The sequence below is a fragment of the Rhinolophus hipposideros genome (genome assembly GCF_964194185.1).
Source record: "Rhinolophus hipposideros genome assembly, chromosome: 9".
NCBI lineage: Eukaryota > Metazoa > Chordata > Mammalia > Chiroptera > Rhinolophidae > Rhinolophus > Rhinolophus hipposideros.
In genome coordinates, this window is record NC_138055.1 from 39,893,618 (window position 1) to 39,917,606 (window position 23,989).

General features: G+C 36.1%; 1 protein-coding gene across 2 annotated transcripts in view; it reads left to right on the forward strand.

Annotated features, from left to right (window-relative positions):
• The window catches only part of FAR2 (fatty acyl-CoA reductase 2), a 124,340-nt gene that overhangs the window by 89,527 nt on the left and 10,824 nt on the right, over positions 1-23,989 (forward strand). For both annotated transcript variants that reach the window (XM_081058786.1, XM_081058787.1), the window contains exons 3-8: positions 5,188-5,363; positions 7,347-7,526; positions 17,023-17,200; positions 18,506-18,550; positions 20,502-20,620; positions 21,504-21,571. In XM_081058786.1, the coding sequence (XP_080914912.1) occupies positions 5,188-5,363; positions 7,347-7,526; positions 17,023-17,200; positions 18,506-18,550; positions 20,502-20,620; positions 21,504-21,571 (766 nt within the window). The remainder of the gene's footprint in view (positions 1-5,187; positions 5,364-7,346; positions 7,527-17,022; positions 17,201-18,505; positions 18,551-20,501; positions 20,621-21,503; positions 21,572-23,989) is intronic.

The following is a 23,989-nucleotide window of genomic DNA, read 5'->3' on the forward strand; positions in this document are numbered from 1 at the left end:
AAGGGACATTACTGTTTTTGTTTGTTTGTTTGTTTTTAACCTCAATAAAAATATTAAGCAAATTTTGGTGTGCTATTGGGACTAAATAACAGAATTATATTTGAAGAGGAAAACTCAGTGAACTGCATGAGGATCAAAGGCTCTCATGATTGTAACAGATACAATTACATAATTTCAATGATTCCCAGGAAATAGTGACCGAACCTCTTGTGGATACCTCCAAAGTGAGGTCATATGCATAGCAAGCTGATTGTAGTCCAAGTTCAGGACTCTACATTGTTTCAAAAACACAATGTAAATGTCACACCCCCAGCCCTTGCCCAATTCTTGCTAATAAAAACGCAGTCTTAGTGTCTGTCTACAGAAGTCATACCCAAGGAGTTTATTGAATCCAAAAAAAAAATTTCTACTTCTGGTTTTCTCATTCTGCTGAATTTTCTACTTGGGATTTGCAAGATCCTAAGCAAGAAAATTTCTTGCCTCTGAGCTATAAGTAACTATTGCCGTAAACACAATAGTCACTCATGTTGAAAAACAAATTAAGAGAGAGAAATACTTGCCTGTGTAATGCCAAATCAGGGCAACACTCCCAAACTTCCCAAGGAAGATGTATAGTTTTGTTATGCGTTGGGAATGCTTAGGTCATCTCCCAGCTGTTATCTTTCAGTGACCACAGAAATGTGTCCTGCTGCTGTCAAGAAAACTGTTTCATAAAATGGAAAAGCAACAGCGCCTCAGCATGAGTTTTCATAAATGGCGAGTAGTTATTCAACTCTTTATCTTCTCAGTGTTATGCCATGAAATAAAACATATACGAGAAGGCATAAGATAAACTCAGAATCCAAAATCATTTTGCTATGTTCTTTATGGGTGGGCCTTCAATGGCATTTTTGAAATTCTATGTTTTCTTCACTCATTTTTATTCCATCTATTTTTTCTTCCTTATAATTAATGTCTCACATTAGCAAAAGAAACTTTCCAGAGAGCTGGTGTGTATTGAGGCTACATTTGCATCATTTCATTTGTCCTTAGGTCTTGTCACTATGACAAAGGACGAGGGCCTGCTCTGTGACATTCCAATTCCCACTGGCAATTAATACACAAGACCCAAGGGAACCCTCTGTGTCTTCCTTTAGTAGCAGTTTTCGGCTGTCTTTCATCCTAATAATACAAAAGAGCTGGTAACCAAACAATTTCAGGAATCAAACTCCCATTCATTATTCTATTACTGTTCTTACAGTAATTACTTTCAACGTAATAAGCACAATTTGAGTCTTTTCAATGAACTGAGTGCCGTCACACATAAAGAGATAAACAAGAATCAAACTTTACAAACCAGAGGGGGAAATTTAAGGCCTGGCTTTCAAAATGGACATACATTTGCAGAGTCAGTGTTTCTCCAAGTATGGTAACTGAACTATTAGACCAATCCGTGGATTTTATTAAGAAATACAACTTCCTGGGTTACATACCAACCCTACCAAGTCAAGATCTCTGAGGGTGGAACTAGAAAATTATTTTTAACCAGTCCACAGATTATTCTGATGTCTGCATTTGGAAAACCACTGATATCCTGTACCTCCCTGGCAGTTATAAAGGGAAATGAATCATACAGATTTGATCATTAGCAATTGTCTGTGTTAACACTCCAACTACAGAGGTTCTCCTCTTGGTATCAGTTAAAATCAACTATGGAACTTAATGTGAAATGCAAACTCCTGATTATGCCCCACTAATTTCTTATTTTGTGAGTATGGGGTGGAGCCCAGAAATGTAGTGTGTGTGTGTGTGTGTGTGTGTGTGTGTGTGTGTGCATGCGTGCGCGCGCATGATTAGTGATGTTGAGTATCTTTTCATGTGCCCATTGGCCATTAATATGTACGTCATCTTTCGAAAATGTCTATTCAGATCTCCTACCCAATTTTTAATCAGATTTATTATTATTGCATTATTATTATTATTATTATTATTTTATTTATTACTATTGAGTTGTATGAGTTCTTTATATACTTTGTATATTAGCCCCTTTTCAAAGACATGATTTGCAAACATTTTTTCCTATTCAGTAGGTTGCTTTTTCATTTTGTTGATAGTTTCCTTTGCTAGCATGCAGAAGCTTTTTAGTATGATGTAGTCACACTTTGTTGCTTTTGCTTTTGGTGTCAGATTAAAAAATCACTGCCAAGACCTCTGTCAAAGAGTTTACAAACTATGTTTCCTTCTAGCAGTTTTATGGTTTCAGATCTTACATTCAAGTCTTTAATCCATTTTGACTTAATTTTTGCGTATGATGTCAGATAGTGTTCCAGTTTCATTCTTTTGCATATGGCTGTCCAGTTTTCCCAGCACAATTTACTGAAGAGACTGTCCTTTCTCCATTGTATATTCCTGGCTCCTTAGTTGTACATTAATCGACCATATATGCATGGATTTATTTCTAGGCTCTCAATTCTGTTCCATTGATTGATGTGTCTGATTTTATGCCAATACCATACTGTTTAACTACTATAGTTCTGTAATATAGTTTAAAATCAGGGGCATGATGCCTCCAGCTTTGTTCTTTCTCAAGATTGCTTTGGATATTCAGGGTTGTTTTGTGATTTCATACAAATTTTAGGACTATTTGTTCTAGTTCTTTGAAAACTACGATTGTAATTTTGATAGGGATTGGATTGGATCTGTAGATTGCATTAGGTAGTACGGACATTTTAACAATATTTATTCTTCCAATCCATGAGCATGGAATTTCTTTTCATTTATTTGTGTCCTCTTCAATTTCTTTCATGGGGTCCAGGAATATACGTTTTTAATATGCATACTAGTGTTTCCAATGCAGTTCATTTGGTGTATAACACCTTGAAAAGCACTGATCTATTAGATAGCAGTTGGCTGTAACCTCTAGCACTCTATTTAGGATGCAGCAATATTTAAAGAGTGTTATTTTATCAACTATTGTAGCAGTATGGTGAGATGCAGACAAGGCAAGTCATATGACTAGGCATGGTTAAATATAAAATGAGACCCATATTTAACACTGTGGTTTGAACTGATGCAGCCAATTCATTGACTAGTTTTGACTGACCATAATCAACTACTATCTTGATCAGAAAATTCAATTGGATTATTTTAAATTGCACTATGTTTCATCAAATATACCCTCTTATTTGAAATCATAAATCAATAGATAGACTATCGATTGACATTATTTCCTGAATTAGTAATTATCTCCTAAAATAGTATTACTGGAAAAATTGGTATCTTGGTGCTGTTCAATATTGCGCTGGTTGCCTGAAAGTACAATATAGCAGAACAGTATGTTCTGTCTTTTAAAATCACAAAAAAATGCAGAGGAAAAAGAAAAGTCATATATGGCAGCGTACATCATATGTGAAGAACCCCATTGCTAGAAGGGAGGACTCTGAAATCATCTACTTCTAGCTCTCAAGTAGCCAAAAGTCATCACAGGCCAAAGTCCGTCTCCGCAGAACCTTAAATAATGTTGTTGTGTGTTTTTTTTTAAGTAAAATCTACTATGCAGATTCTTTTAAGGGTCTTCTACAACTTTAGTTATTTAAAAGGGGCAAAATTGCACAAATTTTAGATAAATTTATCAAAAAATATCCAACATATGTTTGTTGTGCAAGTAACATGAACTACAAGAAGAAAACATTTGACTGTGAGAGCACATATTGAGCATGCCATGATCCATCAAGATTAGAAGAGCTGTTTTTATGTTTCTGGAAGAGCTAGAATGACCTTTGTTGAAACCGTCCCTCAGACACTTTCACAACCTCATCAATCCCGGATGTCAAAAAAGCATTGAGGATTGACCTAACTTCCAAATTATTTTTAGAATTGTAGTTAACACCCCACGGAAAAGGCTGGCCCTACAGTGCAGAAAAGTGGTAGCTCAGAGACAGAATATATTACCTTGCCAGGAAAATATGTGAATTTAATTCCTTTCCCTAGCTACCTTCATCCAGTTCCCAGGATGGCCTCTGAACATGGTCTTGCTTGATAAAAACGAGACATGATTTCTCTGATTACCTAAGATAACTTCTTATTACCCAATAAAAATCCTGGGGTAGGTAGGTCTCTAACGGAGAGTAGAAGCCCGCTACTGCGTAAGGATCAAGGAATAGATGAAAACATTCTTTTGGGTTAAAAGGGAGAAGAGAACTGACTCTGCTACTATATTATGATTGAAACCCCAGATGGATTCTCTCTGATCTTAACTTTTCTAAACATTTAAACTTACTCTTCTTTTCCTCACCGTTAGTATACCATACCAATATTAGAGTAAACTTCCATTTTATCAAAATTCCATTTTATCAAAATAGGTTGGAACCACGATCATTTTATTAAAACTGTATTTCCTGAGAAAATGGAAAATACGAATTTAATCTAAGAACTTCTATGTGGAATCGAAAGTAGAGACTCTGATCCAACTGAATAATTGTAATAAAAGCTAAAGCTGCCAGTGCTCTTTCCTTTACCCATTATAAATTAGGGTATTAAAAAAGTCAATTAAAATTCCATAAAAAGTATATGAGCTACATGTAATTCTCTTACTAGACAATAACTGCCATTTACATTAGAATGAGATTATATAAAATTTGTATTTGCTGTACCCATTACAAATTTACTTGATTTGTTTCTAACTACATGTGTACTGCTAGGTCATTGTGTTAATCTGGGCCAGTTAAACAAATTGTTACAAATTTGTGCTGATGTGATATCCTTTGTAAAGGCTGGTAATTTTGCTGGTAATTTATAAAGGATAGTAATTTTACAGTGAAAACAGTATTTCTCAGCACAAAATGGAAACAATCACCACCTGTAAGTAAACATGAAGCCACCTTGTAGGGAAAAACTGGATAGGGCAGAATATGCTTAACTTATTATCACTCTTTCCCTGTGCAGGAAAAGTTCAGAACACACTTTTTACTGGTTATTGGAACTGACTTTTTCAAATGTTTATCAAATTAAGAGGAGCAGGGATTATACTAATATGACTTTGAACTGTATGAAATAAAGCAAATGGCTCTTGAGTAGATAGATGCCTTCTTTGAGTGACACTTCCGCTACAACTTGCTTTTGAGATGTATAATAAAATAAGTCAGTGAGAAGACAAACAATGTGATGGTGACAGTGATCTTTGTATATTGATTTATATTTATGTTTTAGCTGTTTGAAAAAGTCAAAGACGTTTGTCCAAACGTGCATGAGAAGATCAGAGCTATTTATGCGGATCTCAATCAGAATGACTTAGCCATCAGCAAGGAGGACATGCAGGAGCTCCTCTCCTGTACAAACATTGTCTTCCACTGTGCCGCCACTGTACGCTTTGATGACCCTCTGAGGTACAGTCCCATTTCCCTCTCGTGGCTTGTAGGTATACGTGTGTGTGCAAGTTTCTTAATGGTTTCTGTATTCTTTTTTTTTAAAGATATACTGTCAATGAAAAAAAAATACAAATGAGTAAAACTTCTCTAAAATCTCACCATCCAGAAATACTATTTAATACTGTGGAGAACATACATTCCAACTTTCCTTTATGCATCCATAATAAATGTGCCTCCAATTTAAAAAACAAACAAAACAAAACAAAAAAAAAGGCTTCCTATTAAGAATGATATTTTATAACCTACTCAATTATATTTTTGATATCTTCCATTGTCAGGCTGTTTTATAATAATTTGTAATGACTGCATGACATTCCATTGTGCATGTATATAATATACTCAAGCAGTTCTGTATCGATGAGCATTTGGGGGATTTTTCTAATTTTTCACTCTTATAAACAACACTGAAATGAACATCTCTGTGCATATATTTTTTTCAAATACCTTTGGGTGTTTTCCATTGGGTAAACTCCCAGAAGTGTAACTTAGATGTATCACATGTGCCCAAGTTATGACCAGTTTACATTTTGTCATATAATGCTAAATAGCTTTCCAAAAAGGTGCTATCAATGTACACTGTCTCTGTGCACATGAATCTCATTTCTGACACCCACAACAATACTGTATTATAATTCTTTAACTCTGTTTAACATTGTCAGTATGATCATGGAAATGGCATTGCATGTTTTGATTTTATTATTTTGATAATTAGCAAGGTTGAAGATGTTTACGTATTGATTGGCATTTTATTCTTTTGTGAAATACCTATTCATGGTCTTTGACTTTTTTCTCTTGAAATACTTTTTTATTATAAATGTTAAGATCTCTTGAAAGATTTAGTAATTTTTTTGTTTTTTTATAAGGCTCCAAATATTTTAACAGTTTGTCATTTGTCCTCAACTCTGTTTTTATTATTTATGCAGTTATTCATAACTTCTTCTAGTATTTTTATTGTTCATTTTTATATTTAAATCTTTGACCCATTTAAAATTTATTTAGCTATAAAGAAGAATAGTCAGGAAAGTTCTATAAAAAGAGTGATGTAGGTATAAATGTAGAGTAACTTTTATTTCAAACAGATGGTTATTTCTTAAACATGTATTAAATTACTTATTTTCATGCTTTATTTGAAAGGAAATTCTTGTAATATATTAAATTCCCATTTTTGAACTCTTTATTTTCATCCATTAACTATTAACTCATCCATTAACTCTTTCAGTATCATAGGATTTTCATTACTGTAATTTTTATTTTATTAGGCAGGGATACACATATCATTCTTTTTTTATAGAATTTTCTTGACTATTCTCCCCTGCTTATACTTCTTTCTTAAACTTAGAATAATTTTGCCAAGTTTTTAAAAGTGTTGGACATTTGATTAGATATGTATATTCCTCTAGAAAACTTAACATATTTAAAACATTAGTTCTTCCTATACAAGAACAATCTATGTCTTTTTATTTATTCATTTTTTTCTGTTATACTTAATGAAGTTTTATCAATTTTTAATATAGAGCCTATTCATTTATTATTAATTTGATATATTTTTTAAATGCTCAGTTTTGAATGTGTACCTTTCTTTCATTGTGTTCCCTAACTGTTGTTTCTGTACAGGAAAGCTAACGACTTACATAACTTTTATAAGTGGATGTCTTACTGAATTATCTTATCGTCCACCCCAGATTTTTCAGCTGCTTCCGTTTGTTTTCCAGATATACAATTATATAATCTGATACTGATTTTTGTGCCTGCCTTTACAATATTTATATCTGTTAATTTTATTTTTCTTTCTAATTACAAGACTGGAACTTCAGAGCAATGTTAAGTAGCAGTAGTGATTGTAGAAATCTTTCTTGGCCCTGACTTTAAAAGCAGTGCTCCTAACTTTTCACCATGAAGCATGGTACAAGCTACCTGCATTTCCTTCTCAATTTTCTCTAGACATGCCGTGCAACTGAACGTCACTGCCACCCAGCAGCTCTTGCTCATGGCCAGTCAGATGCCAAAACTGGAAGCCTTCATACATATTTCTACTGCCTTTTCAAATTGTAACCTGAAGCACATCGATGAAGTCATCTATCCATGCCCTGTGGAGCCCAAAAAAATCATCGACTCCATGGAGTAAGTTGGGTTAAATAAGGGGGTGAAGGAATGAGCACATTGCTGTTCTCTTTGATTCTGTGTATTCATTCACTAATGAGGTAACAAAGTGGAACACCCTTGAAACAAAGGGCTTCGAATGGTGCTCCCTTTAGCTACCCTGTCCCTGCAGTTCCCTTCATCCCCAAGTGGGGTACACAATGCTTGAGTACAGGAGAGGACAGGGATAGAAAAATCCCACAGAAACGTCCAGGACTGCATGAGGTCCGTGGGGATATTTTACCTAGAAGTGGTTTCCCACTGAATGAACTCAGCATTATCACTAAAGGAAGTACAACATGTAGTGTAAAACTTTCAGAAGAAAGCTTTTGGAGTCAGACTGACAAGGGTTCAAGTTTACTTAGGCTCTGCAGTTTACTTGCTTTGTGACCTTGAGCATGTTCCTTGGCTTCTCTGAGTTTCAGTTCCTTCCCTTGTAAAACGAGACTAATAGTAGTGCCCATCTTATAGTTGTGATGATAAATTGAGTTATATAAAGCAATTATTACAGTGCTAGGGAGTGTTTAATAGCAGTTAATCAAAAGGTTAGTGAAGAAGAACTAATAGAGAAGAAGAAGACATGTTTGGCTGAGATACACTCTCCTTCCTGTCCTATTGTGCAGGAAAAAAGCGTCTAGCCTTTTGTCTCTTCTCGCCAACTGACAGGAACCACTTTCATCTTAGGACATGGCCCAAGTCTCAGAATATATATTTTTCTGTTTTCTGCTTCTTTGTTCTTCTGTTCCATTTACCAAATGTACCTTGTTTACTTGTTTTTAATAAACTATGCATTAAAAGTATTACAACAGCGGAAGGAGACTACTTCACAGTGAATTTGTTAGATTTGAATGTCATATAATCTGTATTTCCATTTAAGATATACTCTTCAAAATGAAACTTTCGCTACATCAAGAGTTCACTCCCTTCAGGGCAGACATTTTTATCTCATACAGCTTTGAGAATAGATATTTTTACCTGGCATTAAAAAATATCCAGGACAAAGAAGAATGAAAGTCATCTAAAGGACCTGGAGGTTATACTTAAAATTGCTAATAAAACATGATTTGCTTAGCTGGTAAAAGGAGACTTTCAGAGTCCAGAGTTTGTCAGGATAGATGGAGAAAAGAAAAAGACTCTGATGCCCAAAGTCAGAGCAGGAAAGTCAATACCTAAAGCCTCGGAGCACTTTCAGGATAGAATTGATTTGTTTGTCAGTTAGCTGCCCCTGAAAAGTATTATCTCTCTGTAAACATGGTGTTTTTGTGTTGATATACCCAGGAAAGGGGCAGACTTCCTTGGATTCCAGACCCTGCCGCTGAGATTCCTGACACTCACTCCACTACTGACCCCTCTGACACTTGACAGATCACAGCACGATTTGAGGGAGCACAGGTGTCTCTGAGAATTCACCAGAAAAAAGAGGTAGTGAGAGGTTTCTGAGGTACTCCATACCACTTCCTCCATCCCAAACTGTCCAGACCCTCCATCCCCTGAGATTTCAAAGAAGAATGGACACTCCTTCCAGAGGAGGAGTTGATTTATCTTTAGGTATTTAGCGCTTTCCATACTCCCCCTTATATAAAGGCAAGTAATTGCTACACGGTTTATGACCTAACTGTCATTGACACTTGTACAAAATTTGTGTCTGTCATTTATTGCTCTCCAAGGAGAATAGTACAGCCAAACAGAAGGAGGGATGACATTATCCTTTGTCTCAACAGAATACATTTTGAATGCAATTAAGGAACTTAACTGCTTTTTTTTTAAAGCAGGGAGACGTCATCACCGCCATTTATTAATTCAGAACTTTACATTCAGGACCACCTGTAAATTCAGAATTAATTTAGAATTTTACACGGAGAGACCTCATCTCTCTCAGCCCTCCCCTTACATTGGGGCTGCTGTCACACTGAGGTGATTACTCCTCTCTCTCCTATCGTCTGCCTTTGATTATCATGGTTGTGTTCCTAAGGACAACTTCCACCTCTGCTTCAGACAGCAACGCTCTCCCCTGGAATCCCTCAGGCGCAGGTGGGCCATAGTACCCGGTGCTCATTCTGAAATCTGGTTTGCTTATCTCTAGTCTCCATCGGACAATGAGCTTCTCAAAGGAAGGGAATGTGTCTTGCTCCTTCTTGCTCTCTAGTGCCAGCACACAGTAGGGACTCAAATATTTGCTGATTGAATGAAAAGTTATTGATAGCACTAGATGTTCATTGTTCATACTGTTCTGGCTGGGCAGGGGCGGGAATGTTGTTTGTTTTGACAAAAGGAAGGATAGATGACAGACTTCCATAGCAAGCTGATATTATGGGATATTAAATCTTAACGCATAAAATAGCTGATGCTGATATATCATTCCTGTTTGATTGCCCATTTTTTCTTCTTGAACTTCAAATAAAACCTATGTGTTTGGTTTTGAATAACGCTTTGAATAGCATCCAGCCACCTATTACCAACAACACCATTGTTCAAAAATGTTTCAACAACTCCTCTATTAGATGAGATTTTCTGAAGCTCTAGAATCACAAATCACATTAAAGTTCTTCTGAATAAACATTAATTCACCTAAATCCAGGTTTAGTTGCTTTGTTTTAAGAATATATTTATTGTCTGACTTCTCTGTTGTAGTTGGCCTAAGATTAAAATAAAATTATTTTCCAAGATTTTTAGGCTTCTATTTCCTTGGAAATTTTTATTAACAAAACCCCATATGTTCTAGTAGCTATCCTTGTTCTTGGCATTCCAGTGGCCCTCATTTTTTAAAAGGAACCAGAAATTAGACAACAAGATGATCTCAAAGCTGTACTCTGGGCTTTGTGATCTCATGAAAATCACCCATGTAGATATGTTCATTAACTGGATGGATTAACATATACCAAATCGTCACATTGTTCACTTTAAATAGCTTACAATTTTATCTTAGTAAATATACTTGAAGTAAAAACTATACCTGAAAGTAAATATACCTTAAAAATAAAGAAGAAGAAAATAAAAGAAGAAAATCACCCATGAAAAAGTAAAATGAACTTTTCTTTTTCCAGAAAACAAGTTTAATTTGAATTCCAGTTCTGGGAAATGAAAGAGAATTTGCACTTTTTGCCAGGAACTTTCCCAATTTCAGAGGCCCAAGTGTTGTTAAGAAATGGAAAGCGACTGTGAACTTAAACCAGACACCCACCATCCCTGCCCCATCCTTTCAGCCCACCTCATTTTCTGTCCATCCCACAGCCCAAGACTGCCAGGCCTCAGTTCACTTTCCTTCAGCCCATATTTAAAAACTTCCAGAATTACGATGGTCCGGAACCCAAGCAATAAAATTTGATTGTGTTAGTATAAAAACTGTAGCATAAACACATTTTAATAATAACCTAAATTAGGAGTTAATGCTTTTAATTGGTATGACAAGAATGGTCATTAATCGGTGTTAAGCAACTAATTTTCCTAGCTCGTATACCTGCAGTTGTCTTCTGCTCCCCATCCCAACTATCACAGACATTTTTCCATGTAATTGTGTCAGAATACTTACTCATCTCTGCCTTTAAATTTCTAGCTTGTACATAGTAGGTGATATTTACCTTTAGAAACTCATGTGCATAAATGGATCAGGGATTGCCAGTGAAATTCCGCATTTTCAGAATAACAGTTTAAGTGTATTTATTTTTTTAAATGCATCTAACTGACCAGGAAAGACAGGATTTCAGGGCTGGTGATTTCCATATTTTTCAGGCCAAGGTAACTTCTCTTAGGGGAGGCAGTGTAGAAGGAAAGGGGTTATGCACGTGTATAAAAATCTGAAATAACAAGAGTCAGGAACTAGAAAAGTGGATCCGTACATAGTTGCTGCTTTAACATATTCGATCTAGTAAATATGAACTAAGAAGGGAAAGATGACCATGCATCACTATTGAGCAACTACTGTGAGCAAAGACACATTCAGACATTTAATTCCTTCACATAGTATTGTAGGGCTGATATTATCACGGCTGTACTATAATCTTAAAGGAACAAAAGCTTGGAGAGGCTATGGAACTCTTTGGAAGTCTCTCAGCTAGTAAGTCACAGAAACACAATTTTCTCCATGGCCACATGGTCTGGCCGCGTGCTCATGCTTTTTCCAATATATCACATACTTGACAGTGCCAGAGATTAAAAGATGTTTCTTTAAGATATAGATTGTGCTCTCATGGAGGTCACAATCTAACATGAGTGGAGCAGGGTAGAATAATACATGTGGTGGGGTGGAGGAAATGGGATGTATTAAGTTAGATGGAATTGGAGGGAGTAGGAAGACTACAGCGACAGGCTCTCATAGATTAATTTGGCATAAAGACAGGCGTGGGAGATCTACGTGGAAGAGCAGGCACCGTGGATAGGTGAAATAGGTGCACATGCTACTCAGAGCTGGTGAAGCAAGAACACCTGGGGCATGTTTGGGAAAAAGCTGTGAAGTCCACTTTGGCAGCACATATGCTGTGCAGAGGGAAGTTATTAGAGATCAAGCTGGGAAGATGGGCTGGAGCCATACTGTGGCGATTGTGAACACCATACAGAGGGTTGTATTTAAGTCTGCAGGCAGTACGCATCCACTGAAGGAGGGCCGTGTGTAAGGGAGTTGGCAGGGGAAGCAGGGGGTGCTTTAGTCAGGTGTTTGCTTTATTTTGTTTCAATAAAGGAAAAACTTTGATAAAAGTGAGTTTTAGGAACATTACTATGGAGGGGGGATGTAGATTAACATGGGGAGTAACCAGAGATAGAAGACCCACTACCTGAGATGGAGTGGTATAGACGACTAGAGTAGGGAGTAGAAATGGATAAAAACACCTGTGTTTTGGGAGGAAAAAAGCAACAGGACATAGCCACTGCTTTGCATGTGGGCCTTGTACATATCTAATCAGCTACCAGACTAGAATATGCATATTGTCACAATATGCTTTTCCAATACCAGGGATTTAATTCTTTTAAAGTTCAGTTCTACTGAGACTTTTCCTCCAAGGAGAGCAATGCCTTCTTGAGAGCTACTCCCAATTTATTCAAGTCTTAATAACTTATATTTGTGAAGCGGAGGTCTTCTAAATTAGTAATTCCCCCATTTGAATCACTAGGGCTTGTTAAACATACAGATTATCAGGCTATCAACCTAAAGACTGAATTAGTAGTTCTAAGATGTACCTTAGACCCATCCAGGAATGAAAATCCAGAGAGGCCTCAGACATCTTATTTATGAGCTGGCAAACTTGGAAAATAGTGTTTTAAAGTGCTTTTTCATTTAGCAGTTTTCATTTGAAGTGGGGTGCATTTGTATTCCAATAATCAGTGCAGCCTCTTTTCCCCATTCCCCTCACCTTCTGTTGTCTTTCAATTTCTAGATGCTTTAATGGAATAAAAAGTTCCTGATAGATTTGTACCTACTAAAATTCACACTTTTGAAGTTACCAAGTCACCAGGAGACACAGCTAATCTGCCATGTGAAAAGGTGTTTCTTTTTTTCTCGCTCATCATTTGACTTGATTTCATTTCTTTATTAGTTTCAGGTGTACAAAACAACGTAATGATTAGACATTTACACCCCTCACAAAGTGATAATACCCTCAAGTCTCCTACCCCTCTGACACCGTCTATAGCTGCTACAGTACCATTGACTATATTCCCTATGCTGTACTTTATATCCCATGACTAGATATATTTTTTAAATTATAGTTGACAATATTATTTTATATTAGTTTCAGGTGTACAGCATAGTGGTTAGGCATTGATGTAATTTATGTAGTGATCCGCCTGATAAGTCTAGTACCCACCTGGCACTCTACGTAGTTTTTCTTGATCAAACACTAAGAGCAATCTGCTGTGGCCAGAGAGCTGCTGGTAGAGAATGAGATGCAGGCAAGAGGAAAGCTGCCTGCAGCTGACAATGGCATCCTAATAACAATGGCCCTTTGGGAAATATGAAAGGAGGTCGAATGTGGGAAAGTAGTTTTCTGGGTGATGAAGATGACATTGTTAGCACTAAGAAAATTTACCCGTTCTAGGGGAAAGAAAAAAGCTAATTTTAGCATTTGTGCTTTTACTTTCAAGATTGTATAGTCTCAAGGTGGCATCTAAGTAGTTGACAAACAATTTAAAATTCTATGTACTTTTAATATTACCAGGCTTTAAATACAAATCAGAGTAGGGATAGATTGTTTCTTAAACAAACTGAATAACTTTCATGTTGTCAGGCCATTGGAGGCCAGAATAAGTGCTCAATAAAAGTCTGGAGGAAAATACAGAGGTCAGTTCACCACAAGCATTTAGGCTCAGGTACACATTTCTTCTCCCTAATAAAAGTTTAAATTTACTCTGAAGCCAGTTAAGTTTACTCGGAAGCCAACCCTGCCAAATTGAAGTGGGTCAACATACACCCTTTCAGCTTCTCAACATGTTTCACCACAGCCACGGGATACTTGAACTTCCAATTTTGCTTCATCCTTTCTTCCTTTCACACAGTCTCCCTGCAGCCTTACCCCTTTCTGACTTCACCCATTCCTTCCTACCATTGTCCAGTTCAGCTTCTCAAAACCCTATACAGAATATAAATTGGCCAATGAAAACTGTCATATGGGAAAGCACCCAGTTACTGAATAACATAAAAATAGCTGGTTCCTGCTAGAGGAAAAGTGATTGGACACAGAGATAAAAACAAAAAACAAAAAACAACAAAAACAATAATCACTGCCCTCCTGGACTCATTGTAAAGTGGAGAAACAGACACATGAGCAAGTACACATGGCATGATAATTGCAATAATCAAGGGACGGACGTGATCCAGTGAGAGAAGGAGAGCGCTGATGTTACCGTGAGGCATTACTTACTCTCCAGAAAGCTTTTCCTGATACACCAGTAGACTTGCCCTGCTTGCTGAATAAGAAAATTAGGAGGAAAATTCCTCGTTATTTCATTTGAGAAACACATAAATTATGAAATTATTAATGATATTAGGAGGGTGACTCAATAAGTTTAAAACCAAAATGAGAGTAATATTTAGAGGAAATTGTAGGTGTGCGTGCCCCCACAACCCCCCCAAACGCATGCATACACACACTTTAATAACTTTAATCACTATAAATAATCCTTTAATAACTGTTTGCTTCTTTTGAATCAGTTTAAGAAGACGTTTAGAATTTGGGACCTATGGGTCCAAACATCTTGAGTACACCCAAGGCCATTGGGTTAATTTGAGAAATGTACTTTGGTTTATATGGCATCTTTTTTCACGCTAACTTATTTACTGTTCTAAAAACAGAGAACAAACCCCAGCAGCAAATCAGTTTGGTAAAGAAGAGCATGAACTGATAATAGATCCTAAAAAGGGCATCACTATAACGAATGGGTGTGTATGCTTGTCAGACTCATCTTTGAGAACTCAGGAAGTGGCTGCACGACACAGGCGATGGTCTCTTTGGCTGTATTAGAAAAGATATTTTAAAACCACCTATTACCTGTGTACATATATGTGCCCTGGTTGTTTTAGTGTGCCTTAGGTTTACTGGTTTATTTTGTTTTATCAAATAATTTTAAGTGCAGTTGTGAATATTCCTGTGTGTCCTTGTGGTAACCTGAACATTTAGATGTTTATATAATTATAATAATTACAAAGATGTCATTATTGCCATTTTGCACAAGTAAAAATGGAGGCAACGAGAAGCCAATACACTAGAATACAAGTGGAGCTCTGAAGAGTGGCGGCAAACCGTCTACAGAATATTACAACTTCTTCTTTTGCCTATGTGTTCTTAGAAACCTATGAAACCAATATTTTTAAGAAGCTAACTCACCCAACTTGATAAAGCCTCTAAGTATCACCCTTTCTGTGCTCACCAATGAGTCAGCGACAGCAACTGGTACCAACCACGTGACATATAATCCTAGTGCATTCCTAGGGTCTGATGTTCACTTAGATTTGTTTTCTCTACAGCCTTATTGAAATTAGGCTGTATTTCTTCTGACCAGGTTGTTGTAACCTGTATGTTTTTGCAAGTGAAAGAAAATGGTCTTACGTTAATTAATCTACTGTTGACCAAATAAGATGAGGTAAAGGTAATGTTATTCTAAAGACAGAGAGGAACCTGCAACATCCCACTCTCGCTCCCAAATCTCAAGTGGCCATATACCAGTACTCGGAGTAGCTTGTATTTTTCTAAGTGCTTGGGATTGTTTTCAATTCTAGGAACTTCTCAATCTTTCCCTATTCAATTTAAACCAAAAGGCATTTGGCTATCTAGGAAACACGCAGCACTAGTGGCAGCAAAGAGAAAAATCAAATTATAGACAGTGCTCAGGTTGCACGTTAAAATCAAATGAGAGTTATAAAAATGGAGAGTTATTAAATTGTGCTGCTGAGTAAGTCGTGGCATGAGCACATCTTAAATGCTTAACAATTTGTCATGGGAGCAAAGTGGTCACAACTAAGATTTTTCTACCATCAGAATAGTATGACTGAGCTCTGCCTTATAAGAAAGGAATACAGATATCAACTCTATTGATTATAAAATCACTCTAAGCCATATAGGTAGCCTAATTTTTTTCAAACTATATTATATCAAAACTTTAACCAATTAGATCTGCCAGATAAGAGAAACACTAAATATTTAATTGACCATAATTATATTTATTGCTCTCTTCAAGAAGTACAGATAGACTTTGGGATTTCCAAAATGGTTCTGGCATCTTTAAAGAAAAGATGGTCAGTCAGTTGTTAATAATACATATGTCCTTGTAAGCAGAGGTATTCAATAATAATTCTATTAAAACCGCTTCAGAGTATTATAATGACGCCGCTTGACACACTATTAATAGTTATGGGAGCACTTCAGACTTCACTAGAAATAATTACCAAGTCATTAGCATAGACTCAAAACAGACCTTCAAAATACATTTCATATGTGATTTGCTAACGCAGATTGCAAGCTGTCAGATGTAGTTCTTTTGTTTGTTGATGGAGTTTTCAAATTAAAAGCTGAAATTTGCAAGATCGGTGCATCAGGTTTTAACTGGACAACATGGAATGAGTGGCAGTGCCACAGAAGCACCTTGGATGAGAGACTCTAAACTACATGCACACAGCACCTAACGTGCTCCTGCGCTCGCGAATGTGTTCAATAAATGTGTACTTATGACCTTTTAGAGAGCAAGTAATTTAAAATAATTAGAGACTATATGTAATAAAGTAGTAGACGGCAAAGCTGTTACATTTATCTGGATGGGAAGAAGCAGGATTCTACTGGTAGGAGTAAGGCTAACAGTGGAGTGAAGAGCTCATCCAACATGTGTGATTTGGACAGGTACACACTCATCTTTAGCATCCAGTCACTACTCTGAATTCCAGAACTCAAGCTAGAAAAAGTGGAAGTTTTGTTTGATTGTCTGTATCTCACAGTTTCTCTTTGGTCTATTTCTAACATACGCTGCTAGAATTCTTTTTTACGTTGACTACTTTCAGGTGGTTAGACGATGCTATTATTGATGAGATCACACCCAAGCTGATCGGGGATCGGCCCAACACTTACACCTACACCAAGGCCTTGGGAGAGATGGTGGTGCAGCAGGAGAGCAGGAACCTAAACATTGCCATCGTAAGGCCCTCCATTGTTGGAGCAACCTGGCAGGAGCCTTTCCCGGTAAGCACATTCACATGAATTCTTTGCTTCCAAGTGTGTCCTTCTAGCCCACTACTCTCTGATGTCTTTTCTCACTCGCTGTCTCTCTCTTCTCAGGATGTATAGCTGAGTGCAGGAAATCAAACACGAACCCATTATTATATTAGGGCAAGTTCCATGTTTGCTTCAGGATTTATCCATCATGAGGCTCTTCTGGGATTTACACCAGCTGTTCTAGAGTTGGGTGGAGATCTTAAGCTAGCTTCTCATTAACTGTAGTCTTAAAACGTACATGGAGATAGTTTAATGTCTTGCCTTTCCCACTATAGTTTAAATATACCAAAATGTTCTTGATGGCAACTGCCAGGGTAAACAGGAATCATAAAGTTCACAGAAGATTCTCAGTTTAGGAATACATAATAATTTTTGTCTCTATATACTCCTTTATCCTTTTCAAAGTCCTTGGAATCACACCGTCTTCTTCGAAGCAATTCTGTGAAGTTTTAGGACCAAATAAATTCAAGCTCCCCCACTTACTGAAAGTGCAGCCTTTTGACTTTTCGCATCTGTAAAACTGGGTTATTACTACCCACTTTGGAGAATTGATCAAATGAGACAATGTATGAGGAGTGCATAGTACAGTACCTGGTCCCTAGTAAAAGTTTCAACATACAATCCTTTCATCTTCTCCCTCCTCTCCCATTTTACACTCACATGTTCACTTTTACAGATTAAAAAAAAAAAAAAACAGACATAATAAAGTCAGCTGACTTGCTTAGGGTGTAGGAGAAAAACTCGAAAGACATTTTCCTGTAACGGCTCCTAAACATAATCTTTCCTCTAACACATCTAAGCAAGCTAATACAAATATAGAGAGAGAGAGTATCGGTGCTATGACTCCTAAAATTCTCAAGAACTGGGTAATTCCCGGAAATCGTGTTTTAAATGTTCCCCTGGGTAGACAAAATCAGGCCCCAGGTGGAGAAAAATAATGGTTGATGAATTGGTAAGCAGATTGTGATATTAATACAAGGTCTAATTTAGCCCCTAAGATGTCATTAAAACAACCCAAAACCATCCATGACTCCTGCTGGCAGAATTTTAATTTTTGCACAAATAAAGTGCAGAAAATATCCAGTGCTTTGCCATTGACCTTTGTTTGTGATCTGAAATGCTGCATTAGACAGTTGTATTGATTGGGGTCTCAGTGCCCTTGTTTGAAATTTATTAATATTAGACTGCAGATGTTCCAGTTGTAAGGTATTACAATTTTCTGCCATGTAATCAATATAGATCTCCTCTTTCTCTTCTTTTTTTTTTTTTTAGGGTTGGGTTGATAACCTAAATGGACCTAGTGGGCTCATTATTGCGGTATGTATGATAATGTGGAAATAACTCCTTGAAATGTAGTGGAGGGATAGTTAACAAAATGCTTAGTGTTGTCTTAGCTTCATTGATCCAAAACCATAAATGTTAGTTTACTAACTACAATTGAAGCAACTTTTCTTAATTTTGCTGATTGGAAAATAGAGGCAGGATGAAATTACTTTTATTTGTGGATTTTATTATCAGAAAAAAAGATGTACTGTGATATCAATTACTATTTAGGAGTTTTATTTTTGGAAAGTCTTTGAGCATGGAGGAACACGTCTGCACTTCCCTATAGTTACCACAAGATGGGGGTGTTTCCTACTTCTTGCTGCGAGTTGGGGATGCAATAAAAATCATACTAAATTGATTCTAAAACACACACAAGACATTATGTGTGTGTGTATGTATAGAGACTTTATATATATATATATGTATATATATATGTGTATATATATACATATATAAAATACATAAATAGCTAGTTATTAACATATACCAGGGGTACCATTTTAAGATGATATCTCTTAAAATGTGTATACATTTTTTTGGCAGCCTCTGTATATATGAAAGAGAACTACCAATTGGAACAAATTTTTCAAATATAAAAGTTGATATAGGAAACGCTTTTCAACAATAAACCTCTCACAGAGGAGGAGAAACATCAATGATTCCTCTAGGTATCCTCTAGGTAAGAGGCCCCTGCAGTCAAGACCTATCCGGTCTGAGCTGTGGTGCTTCACAGGTCACACTAAAGCATTTTAGAGCCAGACCACAGCTCTACTCTTTAGGACAAAGAAAAGGAATTCAATTTTCTAACTGAGCTGAACTCTTATTAGAATTCTTGTGCTTCACACTCTGCCTCTGCTCTTCTCAGTGCTAGGTCCGACATGAACTAAAATACAAATATAAGACAGTGAATTATGACTACTTGTCAAAGATAGTAAAAATGAACTCCTTTCTGATTTCTTCCTTTTTTTTAGCAGCTTCTTTTTGTTCTCTACCGGCCTTCAGCTCTTGCTTCTATAAGGCTTAGCTGAGGGCGAGCATTTGGTAATTTAGAACATAACTATTTTAACATTGACACTAGAGTGTGTTTCATCACATTGTTTACAAAGCTGCACACTTATTTAAATTTTCTAAAATTTTCCAAAATTGTATACAATTTTCTTATGTCCAAAGGAAAGGGAGTCAGTTACAAGAAAACAGAAATCAGGAACATACAAAAGTGCTAAATGCTACCAATCAGTGTTGGAAGTATGCAGGGTATAAATAATCAATTACTTCATAAAATCATTAAACAACTTTTTATTTATTAACTGACATTTATCTGTTGGCATGACTTATTTATTAATGTGCATAACTCCCAATTCTTGCATCTACGTAACATCAATGATCTGTGAGGTGAACTAAGATACCGAACGAAAAGTAAATAATGGTGGTCTTTTCCCAAGTAATAACAAAGTTGTTAAATAGTAGAATTTTATTAATTTTTTAAAATAAATATTTCTTAAAGTTTTAGTGTCTGCTGTTGCTGGTAAGTTAGTAAGCACTAGCAGAAAATAATATCATTTAAGAAATGGTAAACTTAAATTTAAAAAAAAGTATTAATAGGAAATTTGGAAAATCTTAGTTCTTAAAGTGTCTTATGAATGAATTTTTAAGATGTGAAAAAGTATTCTTGGTGTTTGTTAATTAACTAAATATATTAGCTTCTTACAAATTGGAGAAATTTCACGTCTTAAAGGAACCTAAGGACCACTAGCTGTTCATGGAAATGTTGGCATTTAGGTGAACTTGGCTGGGAGCTTGAATAGGCTGAGAGAAGTCAGCTTAGCACAATAGCCTAGCAAGCAATGAATCAATGTTTGCAGCTATTACTGAAAGCATTAGTATTAGCCCCAGCTGTCACTGAAGACCTGGTTCAGTATTTTATGTTCTCCCTCCTGTGAAGGCTGGGAAAGGGTTTCTCCGGGCCATAAGAGGTACTCCAAAAGCTGTGGCAGATTTAATTCCGGTTGATACAGTCGCCAATCTCACCTTGGCTGTAGGATGGTACACCGCTGTTAACAGGTATGCTTAAATTGGCTTTCAAAAGATTTGATGATGGGGAGAGGGGGAGTATTTTAGGCTTATTTTCAAAATATATGCGTTTTTATCATAGAAGACCACAAATATGAGAAGATATGTTTCATTATTTTACATAATTCCAAATATGCCATCACATATATATTGAGTTGTTTTATAAATAACTCAATAAATAGCTTAATACTTCTTTGATCATAAAGTACAAACTCTTTTAATCATTTAACCATAAAATTGTTGATAACCAAAAAGCTTCTCTTTCTAGTCAGTAATCTAAAATACAGCTTCTTTTTTTAAGGCAAAGGAGATAAAAGTGGATGAAATGAGAGCATATTTTATATTTCATTGAACCGCTCAATTCCTGATAAATGCCAAAGTTAAGATCACCATGTGTGGGAGTACTTCCTTGTTCAAAAAAAAAAAAAATAGGTTGTTTGTATATTTTATATTTGGCTCTGTTAATAAATGATAAACAGAATTATTTTTTTCTTATTTGAAGTAAGACATTTAGATGTTTTCCAAACCAGCAGGGCTTAACTGGACTTAGGAGAAAACATAGACTATTTTTTTTGCCCAATAAACATGTCCATAAGTTAGAAACATGATCTGCTTTCTCATTGTCATGGTACTTCTATTTGTTCCACAAATATATTGATCTATCTGAGATCTCTTTCATACACGCACACTGTTCCTAGACTTCTTCCATTTTGCTTATTAACCCAAAGAAGGAACAAAAGATGGAAGTGTTGCTTCATTTGCCTTTCTGCTGGGAATTATTGAAACAACCTTGTCTAAATATTATTTTTCCTTATCTTTCTTTCATTCGTTCTCCACTTTGTTGTATTTATCTAAATTTTATTTCTCTTTCTAGACCTAAATCGACGTTAATCTACCACTGTACATCTGGTAACTTCAATCCCTGTTACTGGGGCAAAATGGGTAAGTGCCTATAGGGACATAACTACATAACTACTAGCATCTGCCACGGGGGGCGTGGGGGACTGACAAAGTGTGTCATGGAGCTTAGAGTGTAATGGGGAAAAAAGACAAAAAATAAATAAAGAGTTAAAATAATTATAAACTGTAGATGTGTAAGAGTTAACTAGAATGCACTGTGTTGTACCAAAGAAGGGTCAGTTGGAACATCTGCATGATTGTAAGCAATAAGGGGTCCATTGGCTATAGAGATTTTTAAAAATAAATAAAACCAACTAGAAGTCAGCAATTATAAGCAACGTCAGTGATAAAATGCTCCTGTTGAGGCAGCTGCTCCCACACACACCCCCTCGGCCTCCTTGTTACGTCACTGAGAATGTGAAATGGCCAAGTAGATTTAGAAGCATCTAATAACATAAACTTTTGTTATTAAGTCAGTGATACTCTTTGTTAATTATGCAGTTAGCCATAAGAGTAACCTTGAAAGTACCTTGTTGGAGTAATTAATCCTACATGTAAATAGAAAATTAGCTAACCAGTCTTGTACTCCTTTGTCAATTTAGGAGTTGATTTTCTTGTGAATATATGAAACTTCAGATCATCTAGCTATTTAGGGTGGGGGGGGGTACTAAATGGAGAAGGAAAAAAATCACATGTGCTTAATTTATTAGAGTGTGATTTCCAATTCAGAACACTCAGCGGTGCTATTCTAGTTGCAAAGTTATTACTTCCATGAAAAGTCAATGAAATTATCTACCGTAAAAGATCTTTACATCATAGATCATATATCGTTATTTACATCATATATCAAAAATAATTCTGAAAACATTTGGAAGCAAAAATAAATGTCTTCTACCTCAGTAATAGAATTGATGTCACTCATAAAAAGAGGCATTAATAGAAGTAAACAAGATATCTTAAGCCCTTAAATAAAAAGATGTTCCATGTAAATTTCATTTCTGAGATTCAAAGTAGCCCTCTTCCATGCCAAAAATTCTTACTTTCTGTTTTATGTAACTATAGAATTTCATAGATGAAAAATGATCTTAAAAATAATCTAGGGGGGTTACTTTATTTTACATATGAGGCCCAGAGAGAGTAAATGATCTATCTATTCAAAGTGATATGGGGAGCTGGTGCCTGAAATGGAAGACAGGTCTCTTGCCTATTGAATGTGCAATAACCACCCCACTAGATCCTTAAAAGTGAATATAAATCCCTCTGGGAGGAAAAGAGTCCAGATGCCTGGGTCAGATATGTCTTGAGAATCTTTTCTGTACAGAGTAAATATTTTTCATATACATTTCCAAGTAGTATCTTTTAAGGAGGACAATAATCATATGATAATAATTGATATCTTCATCATAATTGAATAATGAATTTAAGCATATTCAATGCAAATGCTACATAAATAAAATCAACATTGAATTCAAATGTGTATCTTTTGAAAAGAATTATTGAATTTGCAAATGTACATTAAAAGTTTTTAACAAGGTGTTATCTAAATAATAATATTTAAAAAGTTATTATGAAAAAGAAACCCAGGAGACAAGAGTGGACAATTGAGTCTGACGTATTCCCAAAGAAGCAGAAATCCCAAAGAAGTAAAAGACTATGGCATTAAAGTGAACAAGCACATGGCAGAATTGGATAGCTACGTGCAAAAGAATGAAACTGGACTGCTATCTGTCACCATGTACCAAAATTAATTCAAAATGGATCAAAGACTTAAGCATAAGACCTGACACAATAAACTGCATTGAAGAAAACATAGGTGCTAAACTTATGGACCTTGGGTTCAAAGAGCATTTTATGAATTTGACTCCAAAGGCAATGGAAGTAAAAACTAAAATAAACGAATGGGATTATATGAAACTGAAAAGCTTCTGCACAGCAAAAGAAACTATTGACAAAATAATGAGGCAACCAACTGAATGGGAGAAGATTTTTGCAAACAGTGCCTCTGATGAGGGGCTAATATCCAAAATATACAAGGAACTCATGAAACTCAACAACAAAAAAACAAACAACCCAATTGAAAAATGGACAGAGGACCTGAAGAGACATTTCTCCAAAGAGGACATACAAATGGCAAATAGACATATGAAAAAATGCTCAACATCGCTAATCATCAGAGAAATGCAAATAAAAACCACAATGAGATATCACCTCACCCCAGTCAGAATGGCTGTCATCAACAAGACAAATAATAAGTGTTGGAGAGGCTGTGGAGAAAAAGGAACCCGCATGCACTGTTGGTGGGAATGCAGACTGGTGCAGCCGCTATGGAAGGCAGTGTGGAGGTTCCTCAAGAAATTACGAATAGAATTACCATATGACCCTGCAATCGCTCTCCTGGGTATCTACCCAAAAAATCTGAAAGCATTTCTCTATAGAGACACGTGTACTCCAATGTTCATT